Below are 19,518 nucleotides of genomic sequence, written 5' to 3'. Positions count from 1 at the left end.
GTAATTTGTTACAATGAAATGCTTTACGTTTACAAATGCACCTAGACCCCCCTACATCAATTAAATTCATGAACATGCCACCTTTTTCAACTCTTGTGAGTTTGCAGATATGTTATGTGTTATACATGTTGAGAATGTTGTAGCTACATTTTTTTTTTTTTTTTTTTTTTTTTTTTTTAGTCAGAATTGTCTTCCTTGAACAGTCTGCCATCATATTTTACAAGCAATGTCTTTAACTTCTACTGACCATAATATCCGCTTGCACCTGGCCACATATTTGTGTCATGGTGTCAGAAAGCATCTTGGTAAACATGTTATGTATGAACCTGTTTTAGCTGCCCTGTTCACTGAAGGATGTAAGCCCCAACTTCCTGTAGGGGAATAGAGAGGAAGGCAATTTATGTGTTTGTACTACGGAGCTGTTGTACTGAAGCCAGGGTACAGGGGACGGATGAAACGGTGCCACAGTGTTTTGTGCTTAAACACTCTCAACTGCTTCCCCTCCCGTATGACCTTGGTTTCGTTTCCTCTTTGTTCACCAAATATGCAGATATCCGGCATGTGTTTACTGGTTTATGCTTCCACAAATCAAGAGCTCAATAGTACATTTGTCTGAAATAATAGAAGTTTAGTTAAATGTCATCAAAATCATTGTGTATTAGTAAAAAGAAATGAATTGCAAAAAATATCTAATCTTTTAGTGTTTTTAATTTTTCTTTTTTTGTCTTTACAGAAAAATAGATCCTTGGTAATGACAAGCATGCCCACTGAGTGAGTATCTATGACTGTTTTCTGTGTACTATTAAAAACTGAAAATAATAAAGCTAGCTATTGTGCTGCATGGGTACAACCCATCTTCTTGTAAATAGCTCACATAAAATAAATAGTTTGTTTTCACTCACAGTTACTGAGTTGTACAGCTAAAGCCTGGAATACACTACACAACTTTTTGTCCCTGAATTCCATTCAGTCGGAGGATATCAAATATGTTTTTTTATTTTTTTATTTTTTTAGCTGATGTTGGAACACATTGGCTGCGTCCGAAAGCTCTAAAATGCTGCCTTCGGAGGCAGCATTCCAAGGCAGGAAGGGATCAAGGCATGTCCAAATCTAAATTGTGCTTAACTTCCTGTCTCTGGAGGTACCTTCTTCTGATCAAATTTTGTAGGCAGCATAGATGTATCCTTTGCTGCCTTCGATTTCCCACAATCCTGTGCGTGTGCGTCATATATGCTATATAAATAAAGAGATTCTGTTGAAATTAAAATTGTTACTTTATAATAGATGAGATCTTGACCATAATATACTTTGACTAGTAAAAAAAATAAGCAATATATTGTTTGTAATAATAATATTTTATAAAAATGTTAAAAGGGTTCAAATGAGTAGTATGTAAGAATATTTACAATATACTACTAATAATATTGAAACAGCCTCTAATAACAATGACCTGTTCTGCAGTATTACTTGCATCAGTGCTTTTATTTTTTTTAAGCAAAAAGTAGCTGCTATTCTCAGTCTCTTCTCTGACGCACAGACCTTTGGTGGGTAATGACATCGAGGTCTTTATGTATTAATGCATTTATAACTGTATAAGATCATTTTTCTCCAAAATGATTCAATTTAATTGTTAGGTAACCTAGCAACAACGTCACATTCCGTTGCCTCTGAAGTCTGTCCGAAACTGTTCCCGGAGTTGCCTTCACAGATTTGAAGTCATTGCCTGAAAAAGGCAGCAAGTCAGCTGACTAGGCTTTCGGACACAGCCATTGTTTTCATTTGTCACTTGTCTCCTAGCAACAAGGCACACGCTTCTGTGTGAGTTTTTTGTGATCAGAACATCTTTAAAGTTTGCTAGTGTATGATCCTCAGTCGTATAGTATATCATGGCCAGTTTTCCTCTAGTTTTCCCCTAGATTTCCCAGTCACTATTTACAAAGTCAGTAAATGTGTGATGCCCAGTGTTCTATAAATCTGTTCATGTAGTCAGGTAGTGTATTCCAGCCTTAAGAATAAGTTTAGCAGATAAATTTCCACTTGCCTTCATTACACTCTGACTGAGCATTTAAGAGTTGTACTCTGTCTTCGCAACATAGTGAGTTAACTGGTCCTGTTATTATCAAAGGATGCACAGCATAAATGATGTAAATTTCCCATATGTTTAATATGGAACTACGTAGATGCATTTTTAGAAACTTTCCCAGTTAACATTCCTTACCATTTATGCTAATTAGATATCTACCTACCATTACTTCTAAGGCAATTTAACAGCAGATTAGATATTTACTAGCTAAATTATTTGTAAATCAGAAAGGCAGTTATAAATTACTAAATTACAGATCTTAAAAAAAAAAAAAGTTGTCCTAAAACCAAAACAATATGCATTCTGTCTTAGGACAACTTTGAACTTTTTTTTTTTTGATCCACTTCAAATGTTGACTACTGTAAAAGTTAACATGTTAATCAAAACGGAGTATCAAAATGATACACTTCCTCCCACGCTTAACACTACATAAAACTACCTAAAACTTTAAAACTAAGCATTTAAATATCATATTACTAAGACATTTGATTGGGAAAAATAATGACGACTGTATTTACATACATTTTGTGTAAGTACTCTGTTATACTTTTAAATGCCACCAAACTGCATATTTTTACTCGCTGAGTAAAAGTTTCATATTCTTCTATATTGTACTATATTCTATGAAACCCTAATGCATCAGCTTATCCGAACAAACACAGCAGTGTTTCGTTATTGACTGAATCTTCATTTTTGAACATTCGAGTGAGTCAATGATTCAGTGACCAAGTCATAGAAACAGTCATTTCATTAGTTTATGAATAAGTCATCTTTACCGAATCGACTGAATAAATGATTCAATGGCAAAGACTGTGGGTGCTTCTCAGTGCTCAAATTGATGTTTTCTTGTTCCCTTTCATCCTAAAGGGGCTGAGCTAAGATAAACATAACTTTTGCTACGGTTACACCTGTCGTTTACTCTACTCCGGTGTTTTCAACCCTCGAAAATGGAGACTTTCGAAAACGCTGCAGTCCCCGCTTTAGTTTTAAAACTCCAGGATTGCATTTCAGTGTAAACTAACCAAAACAGAGACTTTTTGAAATGATGGCGTGGCTGCCCAAATTCGCTCAATGTGTCCTTGGCGACCGTCTAAACAACATCATGCTCATTATGAATGGTCATATGACATGCGCTTTCGATTGTGTAGTGTGGACGGAGATCGTTTCTGAAACTTGGTGAAAATGCCAGTGTAGACGAGGATCAAAACGCAATACTGTAAACGGATTTAGTTTAATTTTTTTTAATTGTCATTTTAATTATTTCAGTCGTTTTTGTATTCAAAACTTTATATTTAAAACATAAATACGTTCATGCCATTAAACAATCTGTAAATGTAACTGAATGCTACTTTTGTGTGCTTCTGTACCACCTCTGCAATGCAAAATAAATTTTGTTGATGCTGATTTCATTGATCAATGAATTTATCAATTGTTTTATTTGTCAATTATAATTTATCAATATAAATTTAAGAATTTGACATAAATAAAGACGTGGTTATACATCATCCCACCATAGGCCTTGGCCACTGGTTGGCTGTGAAACGTCCTGTTTAAAGAGCTTGTTTGCATCTCTGTACAGACTTCAGACTCTTCTTAGAAATTCTATAGCCTGATTGGAATAACGCTCTTGCACTACAAAGGTGAACCCTTTAGAATTTTCTATATTTCTGCATAAATATAACCCAAAACATCATCAGATTTTCACAAGTCCTGGAAGTAGACAAAGAGAACCCAATCAAACAAATGAGATGAAAATGTATACTTATATACTCACAGAGTTACATATCTGTGAGTGGCAAAAGTATGTGAATTTTTGCTTTCAGTATCTGGTGTGACTCCCTTTTGCAGCAATAACTGCAGCCAAACGTTTTTTGTAACTGCTGATCAGTCCAGGGCCCTCATTTATCAACAGTGTGTACGCACGGATGTGTGCGTAATGAGCGTATAAGAACAGTTTCACGCAAATGTGGGATCTACCAACTTGTACTTGTAAACATAGGAATGTGTGTAAATTTAAACACAACTCTAAGCATGCTTACTCGGAATCTAGTGGTAGAATGGTGATACTACAAAAAGAAAGTGCCTCTGTGTGTGTTTTCTCATGTAAATATATTTATAGTAATTTATTTAGATTTATTATAATAATATAGATATAATTATAAATTGCAGTTACTCAATTAATCATTTTATAGTTTAAGCTGTACATTTGCATAATTGCTGTGAAAAGCTATAAAAGACAGCTGGGAAGTAATTTGAAATGTAGCTGTAGTGTCATGGCTGATCTCGCTTCGCTGCAGGATTCGGCAAACCATGTGCTGCGCAGAAAACACATTTTCAAAGACTACACTGATCTATTTAGCGTGAGCACAGAATGGCTTTTCAGTCTGTACCGCTTTCTTTGCCATGATTTCGGTGAGGTCATGCATTCATGTGATTTTTATAAAAGGAGGGTTGTCACCATAATATGGTTCATTGGAGGCGTTTCTGAATGCAAATGACCATGGATGTGAACAAGCATGGTGTTTAAGAACATGTGAGATTTATCAACAATGATTACTGGTGTGCATCTTTCCTCCATGTGTAAGCAATCTGTCTGATTGTGGATTTGTGGAGTCCAGAAAAAGTTGTTGTTGCTCATCAGGATGGAAAAGGTTACAGAAGCATCTCTAGAGAGTTCGATGTCCTTAGAGATTTCCTTTGTTCGTGCCATGATTCACTTCCACAAACATGGTCAGACTTTGATATATCCTTGTTCTTTAAATAAATCAGTGCACACACTGACACTTGATAGTCATCCCATTGATTGAAAACACCTCTGAATACATGGACTCTAATTTCACCTTCAAATTAACTGCTAGATTCATAAACTTTTGCCACTCACAGATATGTAATATTAGATCATTTTCCTGAATAAATGAATGACAAATTATATATTTCCATCTCATTTGTTTGATTGGGTTCTCTTTGTCGACTTTCAGGTATGAAAATCGATAATCGTATAATGATGATGTTTTGGGTTATATTTAAGCAGAAAAATAGAAAATTCTAAAGGGATCAAAAACCTTCAAGCAGCACTGTATCAAAACAAAGCTAAACCGCATTTCTTTAGAATCATTCTTCTCCTTGAATGATAAAAGTCTCTTTTCGCTGTTGAATTATCACTGACAAGTGGATTACAGTCAGTCCCTCTCAAGAGTTCCAGTGAAGACAGAAGATGGCAATCAAGCCTGGCCCTGTTTGCGTGGGACCTGTCAAGCTCCTAGACAGACATGACATGCGTCTTCTGTCTGTGCTGTGTCCACACGGAAGCTTCCATTAAGGAGAACAACCACTGCAACAATGCTGGATATGCTGACAGGGACTTGCATGAAAGGACATTCCCGGTTCATGTAATAAACTTCCAAAGCATTTCAGCAGACCCCAGTAAAGTGGAAGCTATAAGTACCTGTCCTGTGCCAAGAAATCTTAAGGAAGTTCAGTGTTTCTCAGGATGGCCAGATGGTACAAAAGTACATGGTAGAAGTAAAATGACAAAAGTATATTGTACAAAGCATAGCATCAACCTTAATTAAACACCTGAACAAGCTAGAAAAAGCTACAGACAGGTGTTTGATTAGGGTTGGAGCTAAACTCAGGACAGTGGCCCTCCAGGACCGAAACTGCCCAGCCCTGGTATACATGGATGCCAGTGAGACAGGACTGGGTGCAGTGTTGGCCAAAAATCAGGGTCAATTTATGGAGAAGGTAATAGCTTATGCCAGCAGGACTTTTAACCATGCTGAGTCAAATTTGGAGAAGGAATGGTTAGGCGTAATATCGGAATTGGACAAATGGCAGAGCTACCCTTGAACACAGAATGTTCACGGTCGTTACTGACCATTCTGCTTTGCAGTGGGTAATAACCAACCATCTTATTTGATGTGCTCTTCAATTGCGGAAGTACAATTTAATTGTGGAGTATCGGAAAGGAAAATTAAACACAGCTCCTGATACCCTTTCACAAATCATTCCCAGCTTGTATTCAAATAAAAAGGATGTCAGCACACTTCCAGTTACTAATAAACTAATTTGGGAGAAACAGCACAGTGACCCTGAAATTGTTAAAATACTTCAGGCTCATTGGAACAATGGAGAAGCACAGTATCACAGGTCATACAAGATAAACTTTACCCAAAAAACTCAGCTATCAGAGAGTTTCCACTATCATCTCTTCATTCCCAAGGATCTTGGACCTTGTATATTGGAGCACTATCACTGTAGCCCAATGAGTGGACTTGGAGAGATCTATAAAACCTACAAGGGAGTTCAAGATGTGGCATAATTGCCTGCCATGTGTTTTGTGAATAGATGTGTATAATGCCAGACCTTAAAACCTGACCAACAGAAACCTGCTGGAAAGATGAAGAAAATGATCAGATGATGGGGTGGACATCATGGGACCCTAATTTTGGTATTTGTAAGAAACTACAGCTACCAGAGTGCAATGCAGTGATTGGTGGAGGAGTTAGAGGAGAACAAAGATGATGAGAGAGCTCATTTAAAGCTGCAGTCTGTAAGTTTTTCCTCTTTGTCGCCATCTCTGTTTGAAACCTGCAGTTGCAGTTATTTGTGGAATTATCATCCTTACGTGGATTGTGCATTGGCACTGCTCTTCAGCACGGATTAATCTAATGATTAATCTAATGTTTTGAGTTTATGTGTGGCTGTCAGTCATCACACTGGTGTGGATACTGTACTCTGGAGTCACAAGGACCTCCTCTCTCAGGCATCTGAATGTTCTCAACACCATTCAGAGCCCAGGTTATAACCCGGTCAGTCTTTACTCTGAGCAAACCAGTTGCTTTGCCCTGTACTCGCTCTGCGCCAAGCTAGCAGTAGCACATTAGAGCAGCTCTTTGTTTGTGTTGGTGGCAGTACTAAAGGTTTGCAGGAATCTAAACCGAGGCTTCGCTCTTGAATTGTGGATGTCATGGCGCTAGCTTAAATTTACACAAAAACAGTAATGATGGCAAATACGTTTTTACAACACTGTAGAACATTTATTTTCTTTGTCTGGCATTAGAAACTACCTTCAGTCTACGGACAAACCATTTATATTTTTGACAAGATATTACAATAATTTTATATTTGAAATTATTTAATTTACATGTGTCATGTTTGTGATTCCTATTTGTTGTGTAGACTATATTGGTCAAGAAATAATCAGAAATGGGTTCAGTTGTATTATATTGGCTAATTTAATTTAGTTAGTTAATTAGATTAACTTTACACTGTTGATCAAAATAAAATAACACTTGGTAATATTATTTTTTAAATGAAGTAAATCACTGCCTATTCTGAATATACCCTACAGAATGCTCTTACTCTCTTAAGAAAACTCTTTTCAAATACACGAAAGGAAGGATGGATACATGGATAGATATTGCCTATTTGACCCACAGTCTGCCCACAGCCTGTTGATTCCCGACCCATACACACACAACAAATGACTATTTAAATATTTTTTTTCCACGTATTCCATCAAATATTACCGGTTTTGCCCATATGTCCAACTGTTCTGATCTAAAGCAAGAATATGACCAAAAATATGTCATTGTGAGTAATTATATATTACAGTAATGTAAGTAATGTTTTGTTAGAAATACAAACTATGTGGGTATGCACATTTTTGGATAAATTGTGAACAGACACCAGTAAAAATATCGTTTGCATGTCTGATGGTTCAAACCCTATAAAATAAACTGGGCAAACACAGAGTTTATGATTTTTGTATGTTTTGTGTTTGTATTTAATTTAGGAAGCAGGAGATAGTTTTCCAGCTGGTCAGAAATCTGGGTGGTTTTACAGTAGTGGATAATGTGTGTGAAAGCACCACTCATGTGGTGTCAGGTAGCCCACGGCGGACTCTTAATATCTTGTTAGGCATTGCACGGGGCTGCTGGATTCTCTCATTTGAATGGGTGTGTATGGCTTTGTGTGTATTTCTGCTTTAAATAAGTGAATGTATGTATGTTTATTTATGTTGTGTATAATTTTTTTTTGCTTTCCTGTGCAGATTCTGTGGTGTTTGGAGCACAGGCAGTGGGTTCCTGAAGAGCCTTATGAGCTGTCTGATCATTTCCCTGCTGCACCTGTAAGTACATGCATTTCTATAATACAGTGAATCTCATGAAACCTATTAAGAACTTAATTTTTACCCCAGGCATCAACCAAGAATAACTTATCTGAAAATGAAGTGTAAATAGTTAGATTAAAAAATAAATGTACTTGCCTGAATTGCCCCATAACAAAATGCTCGGTAGCGCTGTCTTCAGTATGTTTAGAATAATTCACAAAAACAAACAAGAACTTTATATCTTAGTCACATATACACATCAAAAATAAGACATGCATTTTTTAATGTTTGGATCTTTAGGAAGGCTATGTAAAGTTTTTGGTGGAGCAGTTTCTTTGCATCAACACCATTTGAGCTTGATCAAACAGCAGTATTGCTCTTATGATGGACGGACATGAATTGTTCAAAACACAACTCCTTGATTGCATACGATGATGCCGCATGTTAAGGGGCATGGCAAGGAGTATCTTGAGATCACGATTCACTCGATTTTTAAATTCTCAGCTGAGATATGCAGAAAGCTCAATAACCCAAAATCTGTTGAGGGCCATGACACAAATGTCACCCTGTTGGGTATATCAAGTAAAATACAATATAAATATACAATACAAAAAAAAAAAAAGATAATTTTGCAAAACCAATACATAGAGGCAGGGCTGCATTAAGAGCTCACTGGGCCCTGGGGCTGTGACTTACTGCGGGGCCCCCCCATCACAATATATATATATATATATATATATATATATATAGCTTTAAATAAGTGATTTCTTTCTAATGTTTGACACAAATGGCAACAGCAGCAATATTAGTCTGCTTTAGAGGAATAATTCACAAAAAAATGTAAATTCTGTGTTTCCTTCTGCTGTTGAACGCAATAAATATAGTTGGAACAGTACTGGCAAACAAACTGTTGCTGGGCCCCCTGACTTCCATAGTATTAAAAAAAAACACTATTGGGGTCATTGGGGACTAGAAACTTTCTGGTTGCAAACATTCCTCAAAATATCTTCTTTTATGTTGAGGAGAACAAAGAAATTCATGCAGGTTTAGAACTGCTTGAGGGTGAGTAAATGATGACAGTATTTTCATTTTTGGGTGAACTATCCCTTTAAAATCTCATCACATAATGTCAGGATCTCATATAGCCTACTTATTTGACTACTGCTTATTTGAATGTTTAAGCGCAATGCGCAATATACTTTGTTCAAACACAAAAAGCAATATACATCCAACAAGTTAATAATCAATATGACCTAAAATCTGTGGAAACAATGACGTTGTGTTTTTTTATGCTCCATGTGCCTGTTCCACTGTGTTTCTACAACATCCACTCCGTCACCAGCTTTACTAAAATAACCTAGCTGGAGATTTGATTAACTAACTTACCCCTTTACAATAGTGTTTTTTGTTGTTGTTGTTGTTGTTGTTTTTTCCTTAAGTAAACAAGTTTAAATTTTTACTTATCGAGGATTGTTCTATTGCGTAGGCATTTTTTAGATTACATTGCCAGAACAGAGGGAAGACAGGTGAATGTGGACGATCACCTGATAGATTCGTGCATGGTCTTTCAAAAGTAAAATATAGAATAAATGTAAACATGACGTTTTAATTTCTAATAGTAAAATGGAGTTTACGGAAAAGGTCCTAATAGCGCTAATATGTGGGGGGGCGTGGTGAGGCTTTGGCGATCAGCGCTACCCATGGCCTGTCAATCTACTCCACAGCCAATCACGGGCCCCCTCCTTGCTTGGGCCCCGGGGCTTTAGCCTTACCTAGCCCAATGGTTAATACGGCCCTGCATAGAGGTTAGAAAAAAAAAATCTTGAGATGTAATTAAACTTTTTTTTAACAGGTATCTCAATAAGACACCCCTTTTTGGGATATGCCAAAGCATCTAAATTGTTTTAAAGTCAGACTATCAGGTAAACACATTTTCTTCTTTTTTTTTTTTTGTTGATTTGCTGTGCACTTCAGGGGAGGAGCAGAGTATGGCTGGGCAGTATGACAGTATATATGTCCTGGTGACAACTTTTAATCGATAGAGATCTGTATTTTATACTGCATTATAGTGTTGTAAAAAATATCGATATTTCGATAAATATCGATACTGAAATATCTGAACGGTACCAATACTAATTTCCCGAAGTATCGATATACCGATACTAGCGGACCTGTCACTTTCATTTCTCTCCAAAGTCGCGTTGACAAACACCACACGTGACCGCAGTGCCTGTCTCGTCTCATTTGCTCTGGTTAAATAGCGTAAGGGACCGTTCACATATCGAGCCTAAAAACGCGTGGAAAACGCGAGGCGCACCGATTTTTCCTTCTTTCCAAAGCGCTCTGTAGTTTGCGCTTCCGTGGCGTCTGCCGTTGCTAAGCAACCATCACCCGCACTCTCAATGAAGACGCGGAAGTTTCAAAGGACAAACGGATTTATAACACTAAAAATCACTTGCTGTAGCTCTGCTATTACGTTTAATGTAAATCAACTTGTGCTTATTTAACTTTATTCAAAAAATTCTTACTTAAATTCTGCAATTTGTCTTGATGTTGATTCAGTGAGCAACTGAGCATTGTTTTCGCGTGGATCGGTGATTATATGTGAGTCCGGCATTAAAATCTGTTCATCAAATAATTTTAATGTATTAACCACATTAGGTGATACAAAGACAACAGATCTAGCTCTGGTCCAATGAAAAAAATATTAACAGATAGAACTTTTAATTAGTTCATGTATTAGTAAATGTTAGTTTAAATTAACTTTTAACTAGGATTAATAAATGTTTTGGAAGTATTTTTCATTGTTTATTCATGTTAACTAATGTTAACAAATATCTATTACCATTAGCTTAAGTTCTAAGATAAGTTAGATAGTTCAGTTCATTTTAAAAGTGTGGTCTAAAAACAAAACAAAACAAAAAAGTTTATTAAAGTTTGGCACCAGAAAGAAGATAAGACTCGACCTGCAACAAAAAACAACACGCTCACAACCTACACTACCAGCTGTATTTGAACAGCAAAGAAAGTATGAAGCAAACTCAGATGAAGCTAAGAAGCTGAACAGGGCTGTAGCAGTGTAGTACCTCAAAACATTTTTGTTCATGCAAAATATACCTCATTGTCATGTTCTAGGTTTGTTATATTTATCTTTAAATAAAAAAAATATATAATAATTGTTTAAAAAAAATTTATATTGTGGCAGTTTTCGTGGTATCGAAAATGGTATCGAATATCGATATTTTTCAAGGTATCGTATCGAAGTTAGAAATTCCAGTATCGTGACAACACACTGCATTATATAAATGTGTCCACGGAACGCAAGTATGCTAGTAACGCAAGTAACGCAGCTATAAAGAAACATGAGTAAATCAGAAAATAAAGTAAGGAACATTGTTGAAAGGTTATTATAAGTGCAATAAACTTTACAATTGGTAAACAATTTTGTGTCAAATTAGATCTGTGCATTAGTTCTTACATTGTCTTTGTCCAAGCTCTACAATGTGATAGTCATTCCCATTCACATGTCTGCATAGCACTGATGGATACAACTGCAAAAGGACTTGCTGAGGTCCAGCCTCAAGATCGCTGAAATCTGTGCTGATGTTCAGTCATTCCAGAATATCACAAACATGAAAAATACAGAAACATACTAAAACAACACTATAAATAACACTAAATACATCTTGACAGAGAAAGCCAAATATCATTGCAAGTTTACGTTTCATTTGCCAAAACCCTATTTTACAATCCAGAAAAGGCTTTTAAATTACATAACACAGGAAATTAGAACAAAAAAGGCTAATTCTACACATTTGTAACAATCATTATCGCAGGACTGTGTATACAAGATATACGCCTTTATTGTTATTTAAAAACCTATAGTTTTATAATATAATTGTCCAGTGAGGCACTTCAGTAACTGAAAGAATAGTTTGTACTGGTTTGTGGCAGCAATATCAAATATACGCGCTTCAAACAAACTCTGAGGGACTTCGTTTGAACTCTGCTCATTCGTTTCTCTTATAACATGCATAAAAATGACACTTCGAGTAAAAAATCTTGTTTTTCTCCTCTTATTTTTAATCGTTCATAAATTCATCTTTTTTAATTCCCGGTGTTCTAAATCCATACAGTTGTTTGTTCCTCTCAGTCTCGCGTTCTGTTTGAACGGTCTCTCTCTAAAGCAGCACTTTCCTCAAATAACACATACCAAACTGTGTATTTATCATTCTCCATACAAGTTAAGCTCAGTACCGCATGGGAGAATATAAAATTTATATAAAAAATACTGTGGAGCCGCATGTATTTTGAGGCTTCAGAGTGCCGCAAAATGTTAACTTGCATATAACCTACTACAACACTTTAAAACATACGTGTATTCTTCATAGACAACATGCGTAAATGTACATATATTATTGATGTATATTGATTGTGAACATTTTCAGACTCTGTGGAGAAGCTCACAATGATGGCTGACCAACATCATCTTTCTGCAACGGTCTTCACGAGATCTCACGATAAATGACGTTAAAAACGTGATTTCGTTATTAAATTGATTCAACACTTTTTTTTTTTTTTTTTTTTTTTTTTTTTTTTTTTTTTAAGTTGAGGGGAAAAATAAAAACGTTTTGTCAAGTTGAGACAGTAAAATTTTAAATATGTAGTTGAATGAACAAATTCAGAAGTTGCAAGTTGTGTCAACTTAGAAAAAAAATTAATTGAACCAACTAAACTGTGAAATAATTTTTTACAGTGTAGTTGCAATCTGACCGGAGCATCTTGCCTACTTTGACAGAGACCACAGCATAAAAGATACATTAATGTTACCTTGCTCTTGGTCATTCTGTTATAACTTACAGTTCCATATCCAAGTTCGCTGACTGGACTGTGGGTTTCCAAATCCATCAGGTTTCTGACAGTGTGGCACAATGAAGGCTGTCAGCTTGGGGAGATCATGAATCCAGTGTAGCCGTTGTTTATATTGTGGTGAGGGTATTGGCTTAGCTCATCCTTTTTTACACAGTTGCTGTAATAAATAGTTTAACTAGAATAGTGAGGGATGCCAAAATGCCAAGAGGATCAAACACAGAGCTCACCAGAGATTCCTATACGGGTATATATGGGTGGCTTTTCAGAGACTGTGATGTTAAATCTAAATGTTTTATCTTCTACATTCCATTGAAGTCCTAATGCATGTTCAGTTGGGAGTCGTTTCTACATTCCATTGAAGTCCTAATGCATGTTCAGTTGGGAGTCGTTGTCTGAATCCAGGAACCTAACGTCTTTTCTCATTTGGTTCTCTTCAGTGGAAGTATAGTTTTACTATTGCTCACCCATTTGCCACACTCAAAAGCTCTTATGGATGGTCTGTACTTCAGAATATCAACAGAACTAAAAATAATTTAGTAAAGCTGGAAAACACTAAACTAAAAGCATCTGTTATGCTCATACAGCCAGTGTTGCCAGGTCTGTGTGGCAAAACTAGCCCATGCCAGTCAAAAATAGCCCAAAGTAGCGTGGTGACCATATCTCGAATATCAAAATTCAAAATATGTAATTTCCATGCCTAAAATAGGCTACATATTTTACAGTCGCTGTTATCGTGCACTGATCATCATAAACACAACTCAAAGGATTCCGATCAGTGGCCATCCTTCACAAAACTTAACCTTAAGCACAGTTTTTTCACAGAAATCACGCAAAATGTTTATCACACAAAATGTTTCAATACAAGCATTTCAGTCAAATATTTCAGTAGCTTTACAGTATAATACTGTCACTTTTACACACAATTACACTGTTATTTTAGTATTCCAGTTGTAATTTCATTAGCTTTTTATTACTGTAAAATTTATTAAAGTACTGTAGAATGTGATCTTAACATCATAACACTGCTGGAAGCTAATGATTTAAAATTTACATTCTAAAATGAAATACAACTTAAAATTACTTGAACACAAATGGCTTTAGAATTAGTCTTTTATTAAAGCATTATTAATGACACTGTTTCCACTTAACCAGTGAGTAAATGTGTAATATAGTAAATGTGGAATGTTAGGCGTGGCAAGTAAAGATAAATTGGGGTCATACTGTGTCTGATAATAAAAAATGAGAGAGAGGTGGGGTATGAGGTAGAAATGAGAATAACTTTTTCTGAACAAAGCTGGGAAGAGGGGCAAAAAAATCAAACAATAGTTACCTTTGAACAAACTTCAATGTCCTTGTAGCTTTCTCTTGGTTTTCTAAGTTGAATACAGCAGCTGGCGAAAGCTGCAGCAAGCTCTGTGATGAAGCTTTGCTGGATGCCTTCACATGATGTGGCTTTCAATACTGATCATCCAACCTCCAAATATGATTTCGTCACCTGCATCTGGAGCAAATAACAATAATAGTTAGGATTCTGAAACATTATGAAATATAGTATCAGCCTACACACAGTAACAGCAAAATAATTTTACTAGACCAACACAGACAATCTTTAAGGTTCTCTCTGACAGAATTATAAAATGATTGTTATAACTATAACTGTTAGCATAACTTTAGTGCACATTTCAATAAACCCCACAACAAATGGTAAAATAAAGCCCAGTCTATTACATATATTTTACAAAAAAAGGTGGATGAATTTTACAAAATTCAAGGGATAATCACATATACACTGTTAAAATGCAAATGCATGTTTTCAGTTTACAAAACATTTTGAGTCTCATATACTAAAAAAATGCTCTTTTCTTGAAACCAACTAGTCCAACACAGTTGTCTGAACAAATAATTTCATATTGTTTAAATGTTAATGCTCTGTGAGTTCCCAGCATGCACTGCAGCATGAATAAATTATGCAGATATAGAATTATTGTTTTGCTGTTTGCTGACTTAATTTAAACTTTTTGTTGTTGTTTTGTCATTATTGTTAGTTATTTGTTGCACTGTAATGTAAAGAACTCATCTTTTTAACATTTGTTGATTGCAACCATTCTTGAGGTTTGTGTGCCTTGTTTTGAGGCCTAGAGTATGTTCAACCACTTGTATCTGTTTGCTGGATACCTTAGTCTTGTAAGACGTTTTACAAATAAAGACAACGTTGTCTACATATTAGACTGTTGTCCATTAAGGTTTCTACAACAATTCAGGGTTTGTCATTTGTAAATAAACAAAAAATTGATACATAAAAAAATTAATTACCTCAACGATAGTAATTGTTGTTTCAGTTGCTGTGACAAGCATTTTAGAACAAACTAATTTATGTTCGCTAAAAGTATCTTTACTGAGAAAAACTAAAAAACTATTGTTGAGAGAACTCAAAGGTCTTACTGCATCAAGTTGCCTTACTTAAGTTTTCTCAACTTTTTATTTTTTTACAGTGTACCAAGGACATTTGATTAGATTGCAAAATAACAAAAGTTAAACTCAAATGAGCAAGCTAGGTAACTTAGTTCGCTGATTTGTTTACCGTTCACTGGATATGAAAAAAAAAGAATTGTTATTGGTAACTTTATTCCAAAAAAAGATGTAGCAGTTGGTAAATAATATCACAGGCTAAAACTGACTTTGATAAAAATCGCAATTAGCTTAGTGGGCATGTAGAAAAGCAAGCCGGTGAATGCGCTGTCCACTTCTTAACTGCTGATTGGAGTTGATGTGTCGTGGTTTGGTTTAGGTGAGCTATGAGCTGGCTCAAGCAACAACGTCACGTGTCTGACTATACTAAAAAAAATACTGTATTGTACCATTAAGACTGAGCAGTAGCTTGCTGTTAATATTGTATCATCATTTACAGTATTTAACTAACTGTACTTACACAGAACGGTACATTAATGTAGAAAATTCCCTGTGTTTTTACAGCAATTTTTTTACAGTGTGTGCTTCCCTTACACAGAGTGTGTGTGATCGTGAAATTGAGAGTAAAAGTGAAGCAAGCGCTCCCTGATGTGCAATTATAATAATATTCAATATTAGAATATTTGCGGGAGCGGTCACAAAAATCGTGGGAAATTCAGTGGAAGCAGGATGAAGAAGTCGTCCCGCACAGGGCTCTACTCAAAAAGCTGATGTTGCTTCACTAAAAGGGATGTTATGGCATTTTGACATTGAAGGATGTTGACTAAGCTGTCATGATGTGTATCAGAACTCATGCTTGTGTTATTCGTCTGTGAGCACTGATCAGAAGATTGCTCAGACATACATTTGGTGCTCCTAGTACATGCATGCATGCAAACATACATACATACATACATATCTGACATGAGAACAGAGAAAACATTTAAATAAAATAAAAACTTAAAATAAATAATAATGTGTATGAATCGGGAACAGAAGATTTATGTACAGATTTGTGCATTCTTTACTCTATATACAGCTGTATAAATAAGAGATGTGCTTGTGTAGTTACATAATAATACTACAGAAAGAGACGATAATTAGAAATGGAGAAAAAAAATACAGAAATGAATTGTAGAACACTGGTAATGATTCATGTTTTTAGCTGTTTAAGCTGGAGATGGCATTTGGGAAAAAAATGTTTTTATGCCTAGATGTTCTAGTGCTCAGGGATCTGTAGCATCTGCCTGAAAGGAGAAGTACAAACAGGTTGTGTCCGGGGTGAGAGGGGTCTTTGATTATGTTTTCTGCCCGTTTCTTCACTCTGGAGTTGTACAAGTCCTGAAGGTTGGGCAGGTGCACACCAATGATCCTTTCTGCTGTCCTAACAGTCCGTTGCAGTCGTCCTATATCTGATTTGCTGGCTGCCCCAAACCAGAAGAGCACAGAACTGACTCGATAACAGCTGAGTAAAACTGTGTCATCAGTGCCTGTGGTAGATTGAACTTTTTCAGTTGACGACGAAAGTACAACCTCTGCTTTTTTTTTTTTTTTTTTTTCACAATGGAGTCAATGTGAATGTCCAACTTCAGGTCCTGGGAGATGTTAGTTCCTATGAACTTGAATGAGTCCACTGCAGCCACAGTGCTGTTCATGATGGTGAGAGGGGTGAGTGCAGGGGGGTTTCTCCTGAAGTCCACTGTCATCTCTACAATTTTGAGCGTGTTGAGCTCCAGGTTGTTGTGACTGCACCAGAGAGACACCTGCTTAACCTCCTGTCTGTAAGCAGATTCGTCGCCATCCTGGATGAAACCGATGACTGTAGTGTCATCTGCAAACTTCAGAAGTTTGACAGAGGGGTCTTTAGAGATGCAGTCATTTGTGCAGGGGGAGAAGAGCAGTGGGGAGAGAACGCAGCCCTGGGGAGCTCCAGTGCTGATGGTGCGGGTGCCGGATGTGAGTTTTCCCAGCCTCACTACCTGCTGCCTGTCTGTCAGGAAGCTGGTGATCCACTGACAGATGGAGGTGGGTACAGAGAGCTGTGACAGTTTATTCTGAAGGATATCTGGAATGATGGTGTTGAAAGCAGAGCTGAAGTCCACAAACAAGATCCTTGCATAGGTCCCTGGTTTGTCCAGATGTTGAAGGATGTAGTGCAATCCCATATTGACTGCATCATCCACAAACCTGTTTGCTCAGTAAGCAACTGCAGGGGGTCCAGCAAGGGTCCAGTACTGTCCTTCATGTAGGCCAACACCAATCTCTCGAATGACTTCATGACCACAGATGTTAAACCAACCGGTCTGTAGTCATTAAGTCCTGTCATCTTTGATTTCTTGGGTACAGGGATGATGGTGGAACATTTGAAGCAGGATGGGACTATACACAACTCCAGGGATCTGTTGAAGATCAGTGTGAAGATGGATGATACCTGGACAGCACAGGCTTTAAGGCAGGCTGGAGAGACACCGTCTGGGCCTTTGGCTTTCCTTATCTTCTGCTTCCTTAAGACTTTGCAAACATCACCTTCACAGATCTTAAGGGCAGCTTGAGAAACAGTAGGGGGGGAGGGAGGGGGAGGGTGTTGATGGCTGTGTTGTGGGACAGTCAGGGCGGGTGCAGGGTGTCAGACCAGTCTTGATTTTTAAACCTGCAGTAAAACTCATTCAGGTCATCAGCCAGTTGTTGATTGGCCTCAGTGCTGGGGGATGGGCTCTTGTAGCTGGTGATGGCTTTCAGGCCATTCCACACTGATTTTGAATAATTTCTTGAAAGCTTTTTTTTTTAACTTTCCGGAGTAGTTTATCTTTGCCACTACTATCTCCCTATTCAGTGTGTATTTGGCCTGTTTGTACAAGGCTTTGTCCCCACTCCTGTAGGCATTCTCTTTGGCCTGGCGAAGCTGTTTGAGTTTTGCACTGAACCAAGGTTTGTCGTTGTTAAATGTTAAATAAGTCCTGGTGGGTACACACATGTCCTCACAGAAACTGATGTAGGATGTCACAGTGTCAGTGAGCTCATCCAGATCAGTAGCTGCAGCCTCAAAAACACTCCAATCAGTAAGTTCGAAGCAGGCTTGTAAATCCTGCTCTGCTTTAACAGTCCATCTCTTTACAGTTCTTACTACAGGCTTAGCAGATTTACATTTCTGCCTGTAGGCTGGTAGAAGATGAACTAAACCGTGATGAGAGAGTCCCAGCGCTGCACGGGGGACAGAGTGACATGCATCCTCTAAAACAGTGTAGCAATGGTCCAGTATATTGCTGTCTCTGGTGGGGCATGTGCTGTACTGTCTATATTTAGGCAGTTCGCGGGTGAGATGAGCTTTATCATCACCGAACGATAATTAAAAAGAGTCCGGGTAATTTTGCTAAAGCAACAATTTATGAAGTTCTAAACGTAGGTTCGGGAGGAGCCTAATCATTCAGTCCTGTCAATCATCATTACAAGCCTATATAAGCAGCTCTCATTGCACTGTCCCAGCCTCCGTTCTTCCGGCATCCCTCCACTTCCCCTTCTCCTCCACTGTTATTCTCCCTCTAGGTAATATCGCATTGGGGGGGTTCGAACTCTGCGCTCAAGCCGAGCCTCGGGTTCGAGCCTCCATTAAGGACAACAAGCCAAGTTTGTTTACCATTGCCCATTGTGACTGGATGGGCAGGCGAACTCGTGAATTACAATTAAACGCTGCTAAAGCAACCTTTAGTGCAAAAAAAATGAAAAGGCAAAATCTCAATAAAATAAAAGACTGCAAAGATATAGGGTAGATTGGAGCTTTCACATGGAGTCAGACACTTTCTGTTCTGGCTACACCCTCAACACCCTTCACTGAGTTTCAGTTCATTTTAGTGACACATTTCAAAAAGATACGCGCAGAGACTAAGACTGCTGAAAGCGCTCCCTGTTTATTTTCTTTATTTTGCAAAAACACAATGGGTCTCATTCACTAAGCATGCGTACACACAAATTTGTGCGTGAGACCTGCGTACAAACGTTTTCA

The 19,518-nt window shown here is 37.2% G+C and overlaps 1 protein-coding gene across 2 annotated transcripts in view; it reads left to right on the top strand.

Annotated features, from left to right (window-relative positions):
• mcph1 (microcephalin 1) overlaps positions 1-19,518 on the top strand; it is a 114,997-nt gene that overhangs the window by 37,831 nt on the left and 57,648 nt on the right. For both annotated transcript variants that reach the window (XM_051126729.1, XM_051126728.1), the window contains 3 exons: positions 734-771; positions 7,881-8,043; positions 8,139-8,216. In XM_051126729.1, coding sequence (XP_050982686.1) covers positions 734-771; positions 7,881-8,043; positions 8,139-8,216 — 279 coding nt within the window. The remainder of the gene's footprint in view (positions 1-733; positions 772-7,880; positions 8,044-8,138; positions 8,217-19,518) is intronic.

The sequence above is a fragment of the Labeo rohita genome, chromosome 13 (assembly GCF_022985175.1).
Source record: "Labeo rohita strain BAU-BD-2019 chromosome 13, IGBB_LRoh.1.0, whole genome shotgun sequence".
Classification (NCBI taxonomy): Eukaryota; Metazoa; Chordata; class Actinopteri; order Cypriniformes; family Cyprinidae; genus Labeo; species Labeo rohita.
This window is presented reverse-complemented; position numbering and strand designations above follow the sequence as displayed.